At 38.4% G+C, this 20,931-nt stretch overlaps 1 protein-coding gene across 1 annotated transcript in view; it reads right to left on the minus strand.

Moving 5' to 3' along the window:
* The window catches only part of EMC2 (ER membrane protein complex subunit 2), a 49,657-nt gene that overhangs the window by 23,415 nt on the left and 5,311 nt on the right, over positions 1-20,931 (minus strand). Inside the window, exons 2-5 of the mRNA XM_040979409.1 lie at positions 12,225-12,338; positions 11,652-11,716; positions 10,739-10,824; positions 8,615-8,672 (exon numbers count right to left, since the gene is read on the minus strand). Of these exons, the coding sequence (XP_040835343.1) occupies positions 8,615-8,672; positions 10,739-10,824; positions 11,652-11,716; positions 12,225-12,338 (323 nt within the window). The remainder of the gene's footprint in view (positions 1-8,614; positions 8,673-10,738; positions 10,825-11,651; positions 11,717-12,224; positions 12,339-20,931) is intronic.

Here is a 20,931-nt window from a genome sequence, read left to right on the forward strand (position 1 = left end):
ATTTAGCTCATATACACCAAAGGTCTAGTGTAATGTCTGTCACAGACTAGGTACAATTAACTTTTTTCTGAAATTCAGCATGTAAAACAATAAAAACACCACAATAAATCCAAGTTAAAAAATGAAAAATTCAAAAACAAAAATCTTAGGATAGATGAAGCTTATTCACAAATCTCTATGGGGTGAGTAATATGTTGTTGGATATGTTAAATCTAAGATTCGGTGTTACATCTTCTAATATTTTTTCTTCATTTAAATTATTATGATATATTTTCACTGGCTGTGGAAATTCCCTATCCCCCTCCCCAAGATGCCTCCACCCCACTGAGCTCCCCTATATTAATTCTGTGGTATAGCAGCCCTAAGTCCATCACTGTGGGCATGGACAATGACAGAACCACCATCTTACTGTCAAGATAGATTCAACAGTTTTACTGGGAGTCCATCTTTGATCTAGAAGTAGAATTGCATTCTATCTTGTATCCTTACATCTGAATATGACAGACTCCATTACACAATTACTATACAAAACCTTAAATGAAAAGCCACAAAACAAAATCAACAAAAGGAAGTAAAATAGAAATTTACAATGCCATGAAGTTAAATAATATGCCACTGGAGGACCAATGTGTTGCTGAGGAAATGAAAACCATGAACCATTATCTTGCAGAAAATGATGCTATTGCATAATCTTTGAATCAGTTAAGAATTTAAAATGAAACAAAAAAAACTGTTTAAGAAATGAAAATAAAATCAAAAGCATCAAAATCAATGATATAGTTTCCACTGATCTTTGATGGCGAGATGGGTCTCCTATAGGCAACAGATAGATGGGTTCTATTTTTATAATCCAGTTTACTAATCTATGACGTTTGACTGATGAGTTTAAGTCCTTCACATTTAGGGTTAATATGAATGAGTGGTAATTTGGTCCTGTCACTTTAGCAATGGGTCGTTCATTTAATTTAATCTCTTTATTACTTTCATTGGAATGCTCTTTACATCTGTCTTTGGTTTTGGTGGGTGCTATTACTTGTCTGTCAAGAAAACATCTTAAGTATCATCTATGGAAGAGGCACATTTTCTGAGCTTTTCTTTACTGTGGAAGAAATTTTCTTTCATTTTCAAAGACAAAGGAAAGTTCTGTTGGGTACATTATTCTAGGCTGACAAATATTTCCTCTTAGAATCTAGAATATGTCGCTCCATTCTCTTCTGGCCTACAGAGTTTCTTGTGAGAGGTCAGTTGTGAGTCTGATTCAGATTCCTCTGTATGTTCACTGACTTTTTTTCACGAGCACATTTAAGGATCTTTTCCTTATGTCTGACTAAACAGAGCTTTGACTATTGTGTGTCATGGTGAAGATTGCTTTTGTTCAATCCTAACGGGAGTTCTGTGCCCCTCCTAGATGTTGTTTCCCAATTCTTTCTCCATAATAGGGAAATTTTCCTAGCTTCTCTTTCTGCGCCTTTTGGAACATCCATACTCAATATTGGCCTTTTTAATAGTGTCTCTAAATTCTTGAATTTTTTTTTAGCTTGACCCAGCTTCGCTTCCAGTTTTTTATTTCCTCATTGTGACAAGAAAAATATCTTTCAATTCTGAGATTCTTCTGCTTCATTTGTTCTATTACTGAGACTTTCCATTGAATTTTTAATTTGCCCCACTGTATCCTTCATTTCCAATAATTCAGCTTGATTTTGTTTGTGTTAGTATTTCCTGTGTGACACATTCCTTAAATTCCTTGAGCTCCTGTATGTGCTTCTCATTGTTGATAAGCTTTATTATAAGCTTATCCCCCATTTCTTCTAAGTATTCTTCAGTTAACTCTGCCGTTAGCAAAGCCTTTTGTTCCCCTGCAGGAGGGTTTTTAGTAATATTCATTGTGTCTCTCTTCTGCTCCTGGTCATTGCAGTTCTGGTTAGCAGATTCCTCTCTTCAGGGCAGGTTTCTAAGCTGGGTCACTCACAGGTCTACAGGTCAATTTTACTGATTATGTTTGGTACGCAGTTCTTTGTATGCAATCACTTATACCACCCCCTCCAGTAAGTTTCCAGTCTGGATTCTTGTATTATGCCTCCACCATGGTCTCCATTGCCCCAGCTCCTGGCTCACCAGTCTCCACCTCTTGCAATCCCCTGCTGAGGCTGCATCATTGTCTATGCAACCTTTCTCCCACTCCTGGTTGGAGCAGTTCCCAGAATTAGGGAAATTTCAGGTATCCTAAATAATTAGGTTGTTGGTGATGCTGATCTTGCTGGAACTTGCTGGCTGTTAGGTCTGAGGGCCACTCAGATGTATTTTGACCAGTACGATGTCACAGCTGGTATTATTTTCCTTGTGGGACCAGTGCAACACATTGAGCTGTAATTGAGTTAGCTCCCAGTTCAGTGCAAGTATAGCTCACCGTTGTCCCAGCAGCTTTTGCACCACTGTACAAAATGGCCCCTGGTGTGCCACTACTAGGGTTCCTGATCTGTTGGCCATTAGGTCTAGGGGCTACCCAGACTTATTTTGCATGGAACCTGTAGGATGCCACCTTAGTGCAATACACTGAGCTCAAAATGAATTCACTTCCAGCTTAGTGCATGCACAGTCCCATCCATCCCACAGCCTTTGACTCCCTACACAAAACAGCACCTGATGGGGCGCTGGGCTGTGAAATCCACCTTGTTCCTGCACCACCTGTTTGGGGTATACTGCTCTGTCTCTGCTACTGGTTGAATGCAAGAAGCAGCTCTTTTGTCTGTGTTCACCCTCAGAGCTCCTGCTGAACTCCCCTTCGCACCTGGCTGCTGGTGGAGCTCTGTCAGTGGAGCTCAGTTCACCACTCATCTACTGCCACTTGGGTATCCGGTCACAGCAACACCACACTGTTATCTCTACTGCTCTCCTGTGTCTATTAGTTCCCAGGTGCCCCTGTGCCACCAGCCTCTTCTCCGCTTATTTCCTGGAATGTGCCCTCTTTGCTTCACTCTGGCCAGTGATTCTCCATTTGTTGAAATGTGTCCTTACCCTATTCTGCCATCTTGATTCTCTATCTTCTTATACTCTAAAGTTTAAAACCAACTTCTAAATGGTAACTGCTTGGCTACGCAAAACCAGTTCTCCTAATGAAAATATACACGACAGCTTCGAGAAAAATCTACTTAGCAATCACTATCATAGAGATAAAATTAGATTATTAAGTCATACACTTCTTTGTTAAACAGGATTTTCCAATTTATTTCTTTTAAAGAAAAATAATATAGCACCACAATTTGGCCCAAGATGCTTCTTTATTTATCATGATTGTTTTAACTAGCATTAAGCAAGAACTTCATTTTTAGCCAAACAGATTAACAAGGACCAGATTTACACTTCTGCCTAAAACAATCTAAGAACTGGATTAAAAATATGCAATCACCATTTATAAGGTATAGGGTATCAGGCAATGAAACAAAAACATGTTAGCTTGATTTTTATTGTTTTGATCATTGTCTTCAGTTTCAGGGGTGCTGTACAGGCAGGGAAACTCAGGTTGAGCCCAAACGTGTCCCACATTTTAAGGGAACGAGCTGAGAGTTGGAAAATTAATGATGCTAGAGTTTGCCAGAATATTAGAGAAGAGAGAAATACATGAAATAATGACTGTGCAGCTTGACAGATTCCCCCTTGAGTGCTCGGCTCTGGGCTCACCAGTACACTGCACGCTATAGCAAACTACCCAAGGACAAGGAAGGAATCAACAAAAAGATTAGCAGTAAGAGTGCCAAGCACTCACATGGGACTGAATAGCACCTCTTCCACCACTCAGACTGAAAGTATTCTATTAGGGTGAGCTGAATAAAGAACCCAGGGAAAAAATGGCCTCAGGGAAGAGGAATAATCGGCCTTAGTCTAAACAATGTTGTAATCCTAAGGACCTTAACTGTGTCACTGCAGAGAGCACAAGAATAGTTGTAGGCAAAGAATTCAAAAACAAACGGGAGCCAAGAACTTTTGAGGATGATGGCTTTTGTTTACTATCTTGTTCATGGCAGTTTCAAAGGTACATACAAAGATCAAAACTTAAACTAAATATCTTACATACATTCACTTTATACTATGTCAGTTATATGTCAAATTAGTTAAAAACAGGAATAGGCGGAACGAAGGTTAAGTCATGAATATTTATAAACTTTCATTTTGCACTCCCCTCATGCTTTATCTCCTGTTTAAAAAAAAGTTAGTGTTTCCATAATCTTTTCTGTATTTCTGGTGTGGATCAATATTTACAAGTTGCTATTTCTTAGCAACTGTCCTATATTTGTAATTTGAATACTTGGAGTTGAAACGTCTGTTATAAAAAGCACTTAATATAAATGCAATCAATTCCAATATACATCATTTAAAATCTTAAAAGCAGGGGCAGGTATGGTGGTGCACTAGGTTAAGCTGCCATCTAAGCTGTCAGCATCCTTTATTGGCACCAGGCTAGAGTCCCTGCCACTCCATTTTTTCAATCCAGCTTCCTCCTAATGTGCCTGCGAAAGCACCGGGCATTCAGTTTGGAGACAGGGGCAGAGTCCAAGCTGCTGGCTGAAATATCTAATACATCTTACATTACATATACAACTATAATGCAAAGTCACTGGCTCAATGAGTTAAGACAAAGATGGGAAGATCTCTCAGTTTCTGTATACTCTCACAGGACAGTATTGGACACTGAAGTGTAAGCATATTTCAACAAGTTTATAAAAAATGTAGTAAAAATATAAATTCATCTAGATTAAAAAAAAAACCTGAAGGTAAAAATGTGTAAGAGATCTTCAAAACTTCATAGAAAATGCATATTATGAAAAAACTATGTTTGGGAGCAGCACAGTGATGCAGTGGGTTAAGCCAATGGCAATACTACTAGTGTCCCACTGAGTGCCAGCTGGAGCGCTGCCTGCCGCCCTTTTAAGGGAGCAGCAGCTAAGGAAAGCAGTAGGCTCCCGCACCAGTGTAGAAACCTAGCGGAGGCTGTACCTTCTGGTTTGGGCCTGGCTCATCCCTGGCCAATGCAGCTATCTGGAAAGTAAAATCAGTAGATACTTCTAACTCTGCCTTTCAAATAAACAAAATAAATATATATATTTTTAAGATTTATTTGTATTGGGCCCGGCACGGTTGCACAGTGGTTAAGGTCCTCACCTTGCACGCCCAGGATCCCATATGGGCACTGGTTCTAATCCCAGCAGCCCCGCTTCCCATCCAGCTCCCTGCCTGTGGCCTGGGAAAGCAGTCGAGGATGGCCCAAAGCTTTGGGACCCTGCACCTGTTTGGGAGACCCGGAAGAGGCTCCTGGCTTCGGACCGGCATAGCATCGGCCATTGCGCTCACTTGGGGAGTGAATCATCAGACGGAAGATCTTCCTCTCTGTTTCTCCTCTCTGTACATCCGCCTTTCCAATAAAAATAAAAATCAATCATTAAAAAAAATGAATTTATTTGTATTGGAAAGTTAGATATACAGAGAAGAGGAGAGACAGAGGGGAAGATTTTCCATTCCATAGTTCATCCCCTATGTGGGTGCCAACAGCCACAGCTGAGCTGATCTGAAGCCAGGAGACCAGAGCCTCTTCTGGGTCTCCCACGTGGATGCAGGGTCCCAAGGCTTTGGGCCGTCCTCTACTGCTTTCCTAGGCCACAGGCAGGGAGCTGGATGGGAAGTTGGCCTGCTGGGATTAGAACCGGCACCCATATGGGATCTGGCGTTTGGAAGGCGAGGACTTCAGCTGCTATGCTTCCGTGCTGGGCCCAAAATAAATCTTTAAAGAAGAAAGCTATAGTTGAGCTTCAAAATTTTCTGCACTAAAACATATTTATTGCAATTCTTTTTCCATTAACTTTTTGAAATGTACTTATAGGCATGAGCTGTACGGCTGGGAAGGATCTGAGCAGCAGAGAGTGATAATTACATCTCTTCAACACACACAGAATCAGTTTAGGCAACACAGCAAATTCTAGGACTTGAAAACCGTTTCCCTTCCTGCCGGTCTTTTGCTTTCTGGACATTTCCTATTCAGTTATCAATTTCTTATTTACATACAGAACAGACTGTGAATAATCAGAAGCACCCTATCTTCCAAAAGTTACGTTAAACTTTAACTTTGAACTTGTAACCAAATAATCATCATAAGATCCAAAAAGGTTTCTTTTGGCTGTTGAACTTCACCCAAAACACACACACACAAAAAGCCTGTAATAAAGCCCAATTTGTTTATCAAAGCTCCCCCTGTACAGTATTTCGTAAATAGAAAATATATTTAGAAGATTTAAAGAAATAAGTAAAAATGAGAAACTGACAATGGAAAGATTAGTAAAATGATGAAATTTCTGGAAGTGCAACAACTAATTGTCATGTATTTCACACTACCTAGTCTGAATTCCATTCGTTACAACTGTATCTTTATTCATGATTAACAGCCCTAAGCTATGAAATACACTAAGCCTCCTATTCAGAGCTGCCTACTTAATAGTGACATAATTTTGGGTAAATCCCTCAGATTCTTCATGATTCTGTTTGCCCATAAAGATAGTATCTAGAAAAAAATGTGGTGATGCATAACAAGATGACACATATAAAATGCTTTGGTTCAGTGATGGTTTATAAATGTTACTTTTTACCATCATAATTTTCAATTTATTACCTTTTTTTCCACCTCTTTCCTCATATCACAACCTTTGCTTTGTAGAAAGCTAAAGTGTTATTCTAAAGAATAGAAAATGTATTTAGATCATGTAAACTCTTTAAAATGATCATGCTACATTTTTAGATCAAAATTTTTAAATCATATCAACTCTTAATGATATCTGTACTCTGCCCTCCTAAAGAGTAGATTTTCTGCTTCACCAACTCAAATAATTCAATTTTTGCCCTGACTAGTACTGTGAACTAACAATATGGAGGTATTCCGAATTCAGTCTCAGTTCTGAAATTGCATCCACAGTAATGAGAACTACTGTACTTAAGGAGTATTATGACCACATGAATCCCATTCTCTGGTCTCTAAAGTTACAACAGTCACAAATGAGGAAGTTAGAGAACAATATTTAACTATGTGTTATTATACACCCTGAAGTGGAATGAACTTACTAAGCACATACCCTACTTACTGTGAGACAGAAGCAAAAAGCAAAACAAAAACTAAATTATTAGCATTTAATTTTTAGTAATAGCTCAACAAAACAAAAGCTATTTATAATCCTGACCTTTTTGCCAATACATGGTTAAGCAGCAAATGAGTATTTTGGAAACCTTACACTCTTAACGTTTGAAAGAGTGCATGGGAGCACTTTGATGAAAAGAAAGTGGTGCATTTCATGAGAATTCTTTTTCACTAATATCTTTGGTACTTACGACTACATAATTTTGCAACAACTTTTAAATTTTATTTCTAGTAAAGTCAGACAAACAGAAGAATTTTTTATAACAGGTAGACTTTCACCTGCCAAAACTTTCCCTTGGATTTTCTGTATTGCAAGAATTCTTTGAAAATAAGAACCTAAAAACTTGCAGAGAAAACTCTCTTAAAATGAGATAATAATAAGTAATAAAAATAGAAATTCATTATTTATGTAGGATGTCTACTATAAGAAACACACGAAAATCACTAGAGTACCAACAGGGAAATCACAGAGATTTATGACCAATAACTGAATTAACAGGCTTTACAAATTACACATTTAAAAAAAATCCCCATGCTAACATAATTACTTAAAATAACTTACCATTGTTTCAAGTATTAAGCACTTTAGCAAATTAAAATTCAAGTCATATCAACAGAAAAACAGGTGTAAAATGAGGGAAACTTTTCATGAGTCATTACTATGTGTTAATACACAATGTTTCCAACTACAACAAAAGCCTCAATCTTTTACTTAAAAATTCAAAAATTTCTGTTTTATTTCAGACACATGTGTGCATGGCAATAATGGTATTCTCCATTAAAATTATTAAAACATGTAAATTTTCTCTAAATTTTCATTGTACAAAATGGAATTACTAATTTTAAACTGATATGTTCTCAAGTTAAAAAAAAAAAGATCGCACTATGGGATTTTTTTTTTTCAAAATACAAGAGTTTATATGGACATACTTAGAACATTCTTACTCAAAATCAGGGTACAAGTGGCTACCTCAAGGAAAACATGGAGCTCACAGCTACACAGGTGAGTATCTTCTTATTCATGAGGTGGAAAATGCAAAGCCAGAATACCTTCACTATTTCACATATTAATTACTAAGATTATTTCCTTAATTTTTCATGAAGGCAAGTAAAACATAAACATATAAACTTGATGAAAATTTTCATAAGCTTTGACATAATACAAAATCACAAATTTTTAAGGGTTTTATACAAATACATAGTCAACCTTATCAAATTTCTACCCAGTTTTTTTCTAATAAGAGAGCTTCTGCTTCTAGAAGTTAAATTTTACCGGAAAGTTTCAAATTTATTTAACACGAAATGTGGTTCACCATGAACTACTTAAAATAAAACAATAAAGTCTCATTCCAAATGTATCTTTCCATTATTTCTTGAATGAATTAGTTTTTCCTTTTAAATTTAGCTTTTGATAATCTTAAATACAATCCGCAAACTTACAGTGTTAGTCGGGTCTTCTTGTAAAATTCGATCATACAGCTGTATAGCATCATCATATCTATTTAAAAAAAGGAAACATTAAGAATATGAATGCAAAATAAGATAAGTAGATTCAACTAAAGGGTTGGTTAAAGAAAATTACAGCAGCTTTACTTAAAACAGCTCGAAAGTAGAAACAAGTCAAATATCCTTTAAAAAAGACTGCAGTAAAATATACTTATATATATTTATACAATGAACCATTACTGAGCAGTTACCAAACATACAAAACCCAAAAACAGAAATCAGACCGTTAGGTGCCTGACACTGACTATAAAATCACACAGAGCTTTTTAGCAGGACAGAATTACTGTTTTAAATTTATTTTTGTAGGGAACGAACATCACCTATTTTATAACACAGATTTAGGAACATATTTCCCATCCTACTCTCCCTCTTCTCAGCATGCCCCTTTCATCCTCCTCCTTATTTATTATTATTTTTAAATTTTTGTTAAGATGTATTTATTGTCACAGAAAGTCAGATTTTTAGAGAGAGAGAGAATGAACATTTTTTGCATGTCTTAATTTCTCACATTTGTCTTAATTTTTTTTTGTAATACCATAAGAGACCTTTATCCAAGGGGCAGGTCGTATGACAACAGGTGCTTACGACACCAGCATCCCACAGTGCTGTGGCTGATTCAAGTCTGGGCCACTCTGCTTCTAATCAAGTTCCCTGCCAATGTATCTGGGAAAGCAGCAGCAGATGGCCCAAGGTCTTTGGACCCTGCTACCAATATAGGAGAACAAGAATGAGTTCCAGGCTCCTGGCTCCTGGCTCCTGCTTGGCCCAGCCCTAGCTGCTTCCAGTATTTGGAGAATAAACAAGTGAACAGCAGAGCTGTCCTCTGTCTCTGTCACTCTGACTTTCAGGTAAACAAGCTTTCAAAAAAAGAGTTAAGTTCAAGAAAATAAACAGGACAGGACAGCTCACTAATTCAACTAACAAAAAAAAAAAGCACAGCAGAACATAAGAATTAATAGTACCAAAGATGAAAAGGGGAACATAACAACAGATACCACAGCCATACAGAGAATAATAAAAAATTACTACAAGCAACTGTACGCCAACAAACTAGAGGACTTCCAAGAAATGGATAGACTCCTGGACTCATATCATCTACCAAAATTAAGACATAAGGCAACAGAAAATCTAAATAAACTTATAACTGAGGCAGAGATTGAATCAGCGGCATAAAAAAACACAGAGTTAAGACACCTTAATCTCTTGTATAGACTAGTACAATAGCTCTCAAGGTGTTTTATTTTTTTTGGAGACAATTCATTCCACACTCATTATTAGTCATCTTAGAGATAAATTCACTCATTACCCTTAAATTTCTATTTTCCTTGGACCTTCGAATCAAACTCTTTAGTATAGCACATAAAAATCTTAACACAACCAGTACTGTATCTCAGGTTCACCCATAAAGAACTCCATCACAACTTACACTCCAACTATAATAACTCCTAAATCTATTTCCTACAAATGTATAAAATGTTTAGAACCGATCACATCTTACGTTCCAACTACAATACTCTCCTGAATCTGCTCCCTGTACATGTAAAAAAAGACTTCAGAGTTTAACAATGGAACAATGAGATGGGCCATGCAGGTCTCTACACATGCTTGAATGAGAACAGATTAGCTTTCCTCTTTTCTTTTGCTAGGTTAAGACTAATTCCCTAGTGCTAAGGATCAAGACGCCTCCCACTTGCTTCATTTTGAAGTATATTTACACATAAATGAGTGGGAACAAACACTGAGAAGATGGAAATATTTTTATGAAGAGTAACAAACAGAGAACAAAAATAAGTAAATTGTCCATCTGTGGCTTAGTTGATGCTAGAACCATGATTTGAAGTTGAGTTTAGTTCAAAGCACAATCCTATTTCATTAGGTTAGAGACAGCAAATGTATTATACTCTTACATTAAGTTCTGCTTTCTAAGAATAGCTGGCAAGTTTGGCCATGAGTTTAACTAACAAATTGGAGAGCTCAAGAGCAAAGGACCTTGTACAGTCAATTAATGACGTGCCATAATGACTTAAGTAGGTCACAGAGTTCCAAAGATCTGATTACCTTTCCATGGCTTCAAATCTCATGCCTGTTAATCGCTTGACTCTGTGACTGCCAGGGAACTGTCTTCTTAACTCCTGAAGACAAAACTGAAAAAACAAATGTTTTTTAAAGCACGCAGAGTAATTACATTTTATATATACTAAATAACATACTAAATAAATATGAAATAACATACAGTCTTCAGTGTATCTTCTTGAATAACTTCACTAGTGCCACCAAATATCATGAACCCAAAGTAATCGCTGATGAATAATGGAGTAAAAGGAAAATAGGAAATTACAGTGATGATAATTCTTTTTCAAAAATCAATCATGCACTTAACTGAGAAAATCAGCAGACTGGGACATCCATTAACAACTCTTCAAAAGCTGTCATATTACTCTGTCTTAAAACTTTCTGGAAGCCATTGTGGTGGTGTAGCAAGCTAATTATCTGCCTGTGAGACACATATCCCATGAGCGCCAGTTTGAGTTACAGCTGCTCCAAAACTGACCATATGGACCATACGGATAGTAATTCCTGTCTCAGCTGCTTCACTTCTGATCCAATTTCCTATCACTGGCCAGGGGAAAATGTGGAAGAAGGCCCAAGTGTTTGAGCCAGTGTTTCCCACAGCGGAGACCTAGAAGAAGCTTCTAGCTTTGGCCTGGCCCTACTCAAGTCACTGTGGTCATTATGGAAAAGAAACAGTGAATATAAAATCAATCTGGGACTTTCAAAGAAATAAACTTTAGAAAGAAAGTATGACTTAAGATATTATACTCCAAATTATCTATTCAGTTACAATTACTCTTAAGAAAAGCATTCAAAGCCAGTTACAAACAACATTTAATCCAAACCACATCCTAAGACTTAACTTCTTATATATAACTCATGAATCTAATTAAATATGGGATAAAATTTAAATACCTACCAAGGCCAACTCATCCCGACCATGGTCTAAGGCCGCAATCATCACCTGTTCATATATGATCCAAACTAGACACATAAAGGGGGGGAACAAGCTGAATTTAATTTAACATTCACTGAACAAATTACATTAATGAATTCATCTAGCTTCTGATATTTTAAGAATATTACTTAAAAATAAAATTATTTTATCACGTAATTTCCACAATTAAAGAAAGTATCCCCACAGGCTGTCAGTGAAATAAAATAGTCAAACATCCTTTAAAGTAAAAATTTTGATTATTTCTTATCTTTACTGTTGTAAAAGATGCTTTATGAAATACATTTCGACCAGATCAGAATGTCTTTACGAAACAGAGTGGCTGAATGGTTGACAGCCTTATGAACTTGACAAAAAATGCCATTTAGCAACTTTACTACTACCCACAATTTTTAATCTTTTCAAAATACAGAAATTTCATAGAAAAATTCACAGATGTGAAAAGTACAAAAAAGCTCAAAAGATAGCTTTAAAACAAATGCAATCATAAATCATTAATAAGGCATGCAATCAGCCTAAATGAAATAAAGAACTTACTGTCATCTCCAAGTTTAGACGCATATTCATTAATCAATTCTTCTCCAACTTCCACAATTTGTTCACTATTTCGTGAGTTTTCTTCTCTCCATTTTCTCATTTTGTCTCGCATTTCTGAAAAAAAAATTTACACACATACTCACACTCATAATCTGGCAGATGTCCAAAACCTGACGAGAAGAAACCAATGTAGGATTCTCACCCTAAAGAAACCTGACCCCAATAAATTTCAGTTCATGACAAACTTCCTAGATTGTGGTATTCTACAGCAGCATAAGTGGAATCAAGAAAACACTAATGGCAGAAATATGACTTGAATAAAAGTATCTAATCCAGCCCAGCTCTTGTACTGTATTGCACTGAATGCTAATCTCCCCACAAATTGTTATGCTGAAATTCTAATATTCAATGTGATGGCATCTGGAGGAAGAGAAGCTATGAAGATCAAACCTTAATGAATGTCACTAAAAACAGGCACAGAAGTGCTGCCATTTTCTCTCTGTTCTCTGTCACGTGACAGAGGCAGGTTCTGTTAGAGACTCAATCGGCTAGCAGGTAATCCAAGAGTTCCTAGCCAACGTTTATTACAATATCTAGTCAGTGATAACATTTGTCAGAGCAGCCTGAACTTAAGACACACAGTTAATGTAGACTGTGTAACTGTCCAACATATATGCTTTCTTACTCTTTAGATTGAAAACCTGACATACTCATTTAAGTATCACCTTCCATCTATACACACAGATGCTGAATAGCTCTGCACAGCTGAATGAAAAAATTGTTGAAAAGCCAATTAAAATGAACAATGTTTGGTAACCTGAGGAATAAGTATAAGAAACACATAAGATTGTCACCTTTTATGGTCATTAAACTTAGGTAGAAGGCCACAAAAATAGAATAAAACGAAATTTATAATTAGGTAAAAATAGACTCCAACTGAATTTCATTTACAAAAGTGACTGTACAATTTGTAAAATCATCAGAAATTAACCTATGGTAAATCTATAATTAATTTCCTAATGAACCAACAAATCAGGTTGCCTTTAACTTCAAACAGAAAGTAACCCTGCCATGAAGGCTGAAAAAGCAAACCAGGATGTAATATCAAAACAACTTTTGGTAATTTGGAATTAAGGAGAAAGCAGAAATCAGAAAATGAATGTAAAAGACAAATGAGTTTCTAACAAGTCTTTCATTTCTTACAAAATAATTTAAAGCTTGTTTTTAAAGATGGGAGAGAACAACCAAGAAACACTGAGTAAAAGAAAAGCAAAATGATTTGATCTGCACACTAAAACAGTAATTCTGGTATAGAAAATAAAAACAGAAGATAATCTGGGAAGGAATAAAAAATTAAAGGAAGCCAATTCAGGAAAAAAAAAAAAAAAGAACAAAGACTTTGGAGGCTTAGTTTCTTTTTTTTTTAGATTTACTTATTGGGCCTGGCACGGTGGCGCAAGTGGTTAAGGTCCTCACCTTGCACGCCCAGGATCCCATATGGGCGCCGGTTCTAATCCCGGCAGCTCCGCTTCCCTTCCAGCTCCCTGCCTGTAGCCTGGGAAAGCAGTTGAAGACGGCCCAAAGCTTTGGGACCCTGCACCCATGTGGGAGACCCGGAAGAGGCTCCTGGCTTTGGAGTGGCTCAGCTCCAGCCGTTGCGGCCGCCTGGGGAGTGAATCATCGGAAGGAAGATCTTCCTCTCTGTCTCTCCTCTCTGTATATCCGCCTTTCCAACAAAGAAAATAAAAAATAAATCTTTAAAAAAAAAATTTTTGAAGTTGCAATATAAAAAAAAAGTCAAGCAAATAATCCAGTGTTGAAGTATCAGTACAAACTTCTCCAGCACCGACCTTATTTATTTAAATTTATCATTATTATTTTAAGATTTATTTATTTATTTACTGGAAAGTCAGATATACAGAGAAGAGGAGAGACAAGAGAGAAAGATCTCCCATCCACTGATTTATCCCCCAAGCAGCCACAATGGCCAGAGCTGCGCCAATCTAAAGCCAGGAGCCAGGAGCCTCTTCCAGGCCTCCCACACGGGTGCAGGGTCCCAAGGCTTTGGGCCATCCTCGACTGCTTTCCCAGGCCACGAGCAGGCAGCTGGATGGGAAGCAGAACCACCAGGACATGAACTGGTGTCCATATGGGATCCCGATGTGTGCAAGGTGAGGACTTCGGCTGCTACACTGCAGTGCAGGGCCGGAGCACTGACTTTAGATACGTATGATAATTCCCAGCCATGACAAACTTGAGAGTGTAGCACCCAAACTGAGGTGCTGAAATGCCATTTCCCACTAAAACACACATGAACTTCTCAAATAGTTACTTTCATATACAAGGCCAGACATGAGTAATCATTTGAGAACAGTTTTAAAATGTAAGCAGGTAATTGCTATAAAAGTCAGGGTGAGGCTGATGGGGGAAGTGAGAGCACCACAACTGGAATGAGGTGCCCACCTGAAAGGTACTTCTGGAAGAATAACAAGGATTTGTTTCTTGGGCTGGGCAATACTTTCTGACATGTTCACATTATAACGAAGCATAAATTTATTTTTTTTCCTTTCCATTAAATTTGATAGTAAAGATGCTTAACGCTCTTCCTCGCTCCCAAAACAAGAGGAAAAAAAATATGGAGGGAACAAATTTTTAACACTACAGATGAAAGAAAACATTTACTTTACCAATGAAAACACTGAGAGGCTCCAAAAATATCTAGGTGGAGCAGCAATGCATTTTCCTTTAAACTTGGGAATAAAAGTTTAATAATAAAGAGCTTATATTTGGGAAATAATCCAAAATCTACCAAAACCAACCTAAACACATGTTTCCTGTGAATAGTCAAAAAATGATTGTTGATGAAGATCCAAGAAATCAAGTAATCACTACAAAAACATGAGTAAAAACAAGTGGTTTTCAGATATGACACCTTAAAAACATAACTGAATACAAATTCTCAAACTCCTCTGTCAGGACGCAGTCCCTGCAGGTGAGCACCAACCAAGGCTGGGCACAGCCCGGACTAGGTCAGGTTACAACACCTGCCAGCATATGTGTTGGACAGCTCTGGGGACAAGCCAGGAAGGTGCATAATACCCTTTGGTAGATCTGAGAACCACCATGAAGGGGTGCAGGGCAGGCCAGGTTGGGTAGCAACACCAGCCAGCTCACATCAAGGCCAGGACTGGGGACAGGCAGGGCTAGGATGCAGGACCCACCAGCAAGAGCTGGAACTGGGGGGCAGACTGGGCTGAGTCAGGCTGCAGCATCCACTGGTAAAGGCTGAGGTGAGGCGGGCCAGACTGAGTTGCAGCACCCACCAGCACACATGAGACCAGAGGGTAAGGGGGATGGGGGGGGGGGGTGCGGGGGGGGCGGGACCTGAAAGGGCTTCTCTGCTGAGTCACTGCTCCTACTGGTGAGCGCAAGAGCTAGGACTGGGAACAAAACAGGTCAGGCAGGGCTACAACACCTGTTGGCCTGAATGTGTACCGGGTTAATGGAGAACCAGGCTGGGTTAACTGACTGTACTCACTGGTGCATGCAGAGGCCAGAGTAATAACAGGCTGGTTAGTGTTTACTGCAGCACTACCTGGAGAGTGCAAGATTCAGGACTGGGAATGAGCCTAGTATGGAAAACAGTGGGCACCTCTCTGATGGGCTGCAACTCCCACTGGTGAGCATGAGAACCAGAGCTGGGAGCAGGCCTGGCAAGCTGTGGCACCCATTGCTATGAGTGTGGGCTGGATAGTGGGGTCAGTTGGGTTGAGTTAGGTTTCAACACCAACTGGCATATAGAAGAGTTGAATGGGATGTGGGACAGACTGGACCAGTCTGCTGCACATACTGGCAAGCACAGGAACCAGGGCTGGGGATGAGCCTAGTGGAGCTTATTGGGGGTCATTCGGACTAGGTTGCAGCTCCTGCTGGTGTACATGAGGGCCACAGGTGTGGTGGGCATGGTTGCACGGGGCTGCAGCACCCACTGGTTTACATAAGAGATGGGGTTGAAAATAGAAAAGACCCAGAAATTGCAACTACCTGTATGTGTGTAGGTTGATGTGGTTGACAGAATGTGCTGGACCCTGTATTGGCAAACACACAAGAGTCAGGTATGGGATCATTTCAGACAAGGTTTCTTTGAAGATCCGCCCAACTCAACAGTTGAACTCAGAACTCCAACCATGGAGAGAAAAACAGGATCTGTGGTCTGACTATGGAGTGCATGTGTCAGAGCTGGGCCTCCTCAGTAGCTTAGAGGGAGTAGTGGATGGCATACCCAGATGCACATAAGAGGATACAGCAATCTGTTGGAGCCTGCAGAGAACATCTGGTACCACAGCAGAGGAAGGAGGGCAGAACAAACTGCTCAACTACCCCAGCCAACAGCCAAGTGTTGACAGCAAATATCTAGGTGAAAGGAGACTCTAAGGTTGACCATGTCAGCCAACGGACTTTGGAAGGATTCCTCCTGCTCAGATCGGCAAGATCAACAGCATTTCAGAACTATCAAAATCACTTGAGAAGAACACTCAGGGCAAGCCCCACATTGGGGACTCTGCGATGATGACATTAGATGGCCCTTTCCCATCCCCAGGTACTGAGGTGGTTGGGAGGCTGGATGTGGCTTTTCCCCTTTTCTCCCCCCTTCCCCCAGATACAGGAAGAATAAAGAGAAAATCTAAAAAAAAAAAAAATTATCAAATCAATTAAACCATCAAATGTTACAGTTTACATAAAGTTTAAACTACCAAAATAAATAGAAAAAGAATGTTATGACCTTGTCATTCACTTAATGATTAACACAATATCAATGTTGAAAAAAATTTTTTTTTCACTTAGCAAACACAAATTAGAAAAAAATAAGGCTATAGTATTCAAATCAAACATATCTAGAAAAATACTATTCTCTTCACAGTGTAGTTGGCTAACTAGAATTAAAGTAGAGAATATTATCTATCTAATCTCTGAAATTGCTGACCCTGGTAACTTTCTGTAATCTCACATTGTGATCTTTACAAGACACAGACAGTATGCTTTGTGAACCAGAATTCCATCACAGGATACCAAAGCAGGCTGCCCCACTGAGGATCATAAATCTCCAAACCAAGAGTCAAAATAAATCTTTTAAAAGTACACCATCTTAGTACACCATTTTATTGCTGTAACAAAAAGCTGACGACTCTCATACCTACCATTCTTGCCTCTGCTCTTCATACTGCATTTAAAGCAACATTCAAAACACTACAGTCCCAGAGTCAAAATTCGCAATCACCCATCATTTTACTTACAAAAAAAAAAAGTTTATCAAACCAGAACCACACTCATTCTTTTAGGTAAAGAGTGGTTTACATTCAGTTCCATTCATGGATATAAGGCCCATCAAATTATTCGCTTTGGTCTGCCAAGACAATCACATGTGCAACCCAAAATTCTATAAATTTATCGCAGGCTAGTTTGTCTTTAATATTATTTTATGTATGTGAACAGGACAGAGAGGGACAGTGAGAGAAAGAGAAATCTTGCATTTACTGATTCATTCCTAAAAAGGCTGCAGGGCTGGACTAGGCCAAAGCCAAAGTCAGGAATTGCTTTTGCATCTCCAATGTGGGAGCTTGAGACCCAAATCCTTTGACCATCATCTGTTAGTTTCCTTGGTACAGCAGCAGAAAGCCGGATCAGAAACAAAACAAGCAGGACTCGGGCTGCTGCTCTGACACAGATACCAGCATTGCAGATGGAAGCTTAGCTTGTGTCCTAATACCAATCCTTAGCAGCCTTATTATTTTTTTTAAAAAAGATTTCTTTTACTTGGAAAGGCAGATTTACAGAGAGAAGGCAAAATAGAAAGATCTTCCATCCGTTCATCCTCTCAAGTTGCTGCAATAGGCAGTGCTGAACCAATCTGAAGCCAAGAGTTTCTCCCAGGTCTCCCACGCAAGTGCAGGGTCCCAAGGCTTTGGCCATCCTCTACTGCTGTTCCAGGCCACAAGCAGGGAGCTGCATGGGAATTAAAACCTATATGAACTGGGGCCCAAATTGATCTCGGTATGAGCAAAAAAGGATTTAGCCACTGAGCCATTTGTTGGGTCCAGCAGGCTTATTTTTAAATTTATGTTTCTGTATGGCCCACAAATAATGCTATAAATATCTAAATGGTCCTTGGCAGAAAAAAAAACCTTCCCCACTCCTGCTACAAAAAATGTTTACAGTTACTTTTATTTCTACAATTGAAGAGAATAGTTGAGAAAATGATGGCAAACAAATGTTTACTGGTCTGGTTGTTAACAGAAAAAAAATTAACAACTGAGCATAGAGTAGCAGAGGGTACAGAAAGCATGGGGAATTAGGTTGATATTCCAACTCTGTCAGTAACCAGCACAGTAACCTTGAACCTGTCACTAAACAGTTCTATTTCTTCTTTTTTAAGATTCACTTAATTTGAATGGCAGAGGGAGAGACAAGAGTTTGTCTGTCCACACCCCAAACTGCTGCAAAGTGCAGACTAAGTGAGGCTGCAGCCAGAAGTCAGGTTCCATCCACAGCCTCCCATGGGTATAGCAGCAGCCCGTGTGCTGGCAAACTTCTGCCAGCTTACAGGTGCATTAGTAGGACACTGATCAAAATGCCACTCCAATATGGGATGCAAGAACCAAAAGCACGACTCAACCCACTGTGCAAAAGCAGCGGCCTTAAACGTTTGGCCATACAGGTCTATAGTAAGAAATGCACAAACCAAAATCTAGACTCCTCATTTGCCTTGGACAGTTTTAGCCTTTCAGTTTGTAAGCTCATTTTGATTCCCTTCATGTGGGGCACACACTCACCAGTTCTTCACAGGAACTACTACAGTTTCACTCAACTTCACACATTTTCCTCATTTGCCTGGCCCTTCAGTTTAAGATCAAATAATTGGCATAGAGCACTTCGCAAACATGTAAAGTAATTCAAACATTTTAATTATTTTCATGTTAAGGAAAACCTCTGATAACTATTTCAGTCTCTAGCAAGAAATAAAGGCCCCTTCCTCACTCCTTCCTCAAAAGTAGCCTGAAACTTTTTACTTTCCTTAAATCCATGAAAATGGCATGTTCCCCCAAGCCAAAATTACCTTAATACATACTTAACTGCTCATTGCTTACCTGCACATTTTATTAATTACTGTTCAAGCCTTATGGGATCATCTAGAGCTTAAAGGTTAATAAAGTGGTTACAACTGCTGTTTCTGTTCAGTATTTTTCTGTAAGGATTTAGTATTACTGCGGTAAAACAATCTGTCTCCCAAAGATGGAAAAATATGCCAACTAATTGCTGATTTCTTCAGTCCAAAAGCTCCTTTCTCCAATCCTATATTTTCTCCATTTTATTATATTTTCTGAAATAGCATTTACAGATTAATTTTCATGAAAGAGAACACTTTTCCTAAAAGGTCACAGTACCTGTGGGATAAATTTCAAATTATTCATAGTCCCACAAATTTGTCTAGTCAGATTGGTTGCAGGATATTGAAAACAGCCATTCTGAAAGGTTATTTGATTTGAAAAAAGGAAGGTTTAATTTATTTTAATGCATGAAGAACTCCAGCAGAAATGTTTTTCAAAGTTGTATTGCAATCCATTAGTGGAGTATGAAATCAATTTAGCGGATTTCCCTCAGCATTTGGAGAGGGAAAAAAATAGAATGGATAGAATTCACTGCTCATACTATGCATACTTTTAAAAGAAGCTTTGGTTTCAGTTTATACACACTCTCAGACATTTATGTTTATTTATGAGTATACTTGAGCATGAGTTAATTTGTAAAACATATTTCTGACTGTGGAAAAAATCTATGGTAAGAAAGGGCAGACCTTTTTAAACCAAAACTTCCAAGAACAACAATTTAACACAGTCACAAATATTATGATATAAAAACCTAACAGCTGAATATAAAACAATAAACATTGGTTAGGTATGAAAACATAACTTTGGTAAAATGAACAGCATTTAACTTACTTCACCTTGAACTAAACTTGTAAGGTTGACCCTAACACACTCTGAATGTTACTGCAACATATAATTATTTGTCATATACTAACATTTTCAGAAATGCCTTAAACACACTCATTACAAAATTATTATTAAAAATAACCTCTTATAAACATGTTTTTGCCTTTGCTACTCCATTACATCAAACCTGAAAACTCAAATTCACATCAGAAAACCCAAGTCATCTGTTCCTAAAAATAAGCCTTCCATGTTTTGTTCACTCTATCTGTGTTAAGGCTGAGACTCTCATTTTGGTGTTGTTGGGGAACCCTTTAATGTCTATGTCCTACCACTCCTTTGAAATATTTTGGCTTATACCTTCCACTCTATTTCCACAACTACAATCCACAGCCAGACTCTCATTCTGCCATGCTGGAATTGGTAAGATAGAGTCCCAATCACAAAACAATCAGTAAAATCAATCCCAAGACAATCAGTAAATCACTACAAGATAGTTCCTGATTTAAACACAGATTTATTTTTATCTGAAAGGCAGTTACAGAGAAGGAGGGACAGAGCGCTCTTTCATCTGATGGTTCATTACTCAAATAGCTGCATTGGCCAGCACTAGGATGGGCTGAAGCCAGGCATTTGAAGGATCCTTTACTGTTTTTCCAGGCCATTAACAGGGAGTGGATCAAAAGTGGAAGTACCCAGGACTTGAACTGGCACTTACA

The sequence above is a fragment of the Ochotona curzoniae genome, unplaced genomic scaffold, assembly GCF_017591425.1.
Source record: "Ochotona curzoniae isolate NIBS_2020 unplaced genomic scaffold, NIBS_Ocur_1.0 contig_3190, whole genome shotgun sequence".
NCBI lineage: Eukaryota > Metazoa > Chordata > Mammalia > Lagomorpha > Ochotonidae > Ochotona > Ochotona curzoniae.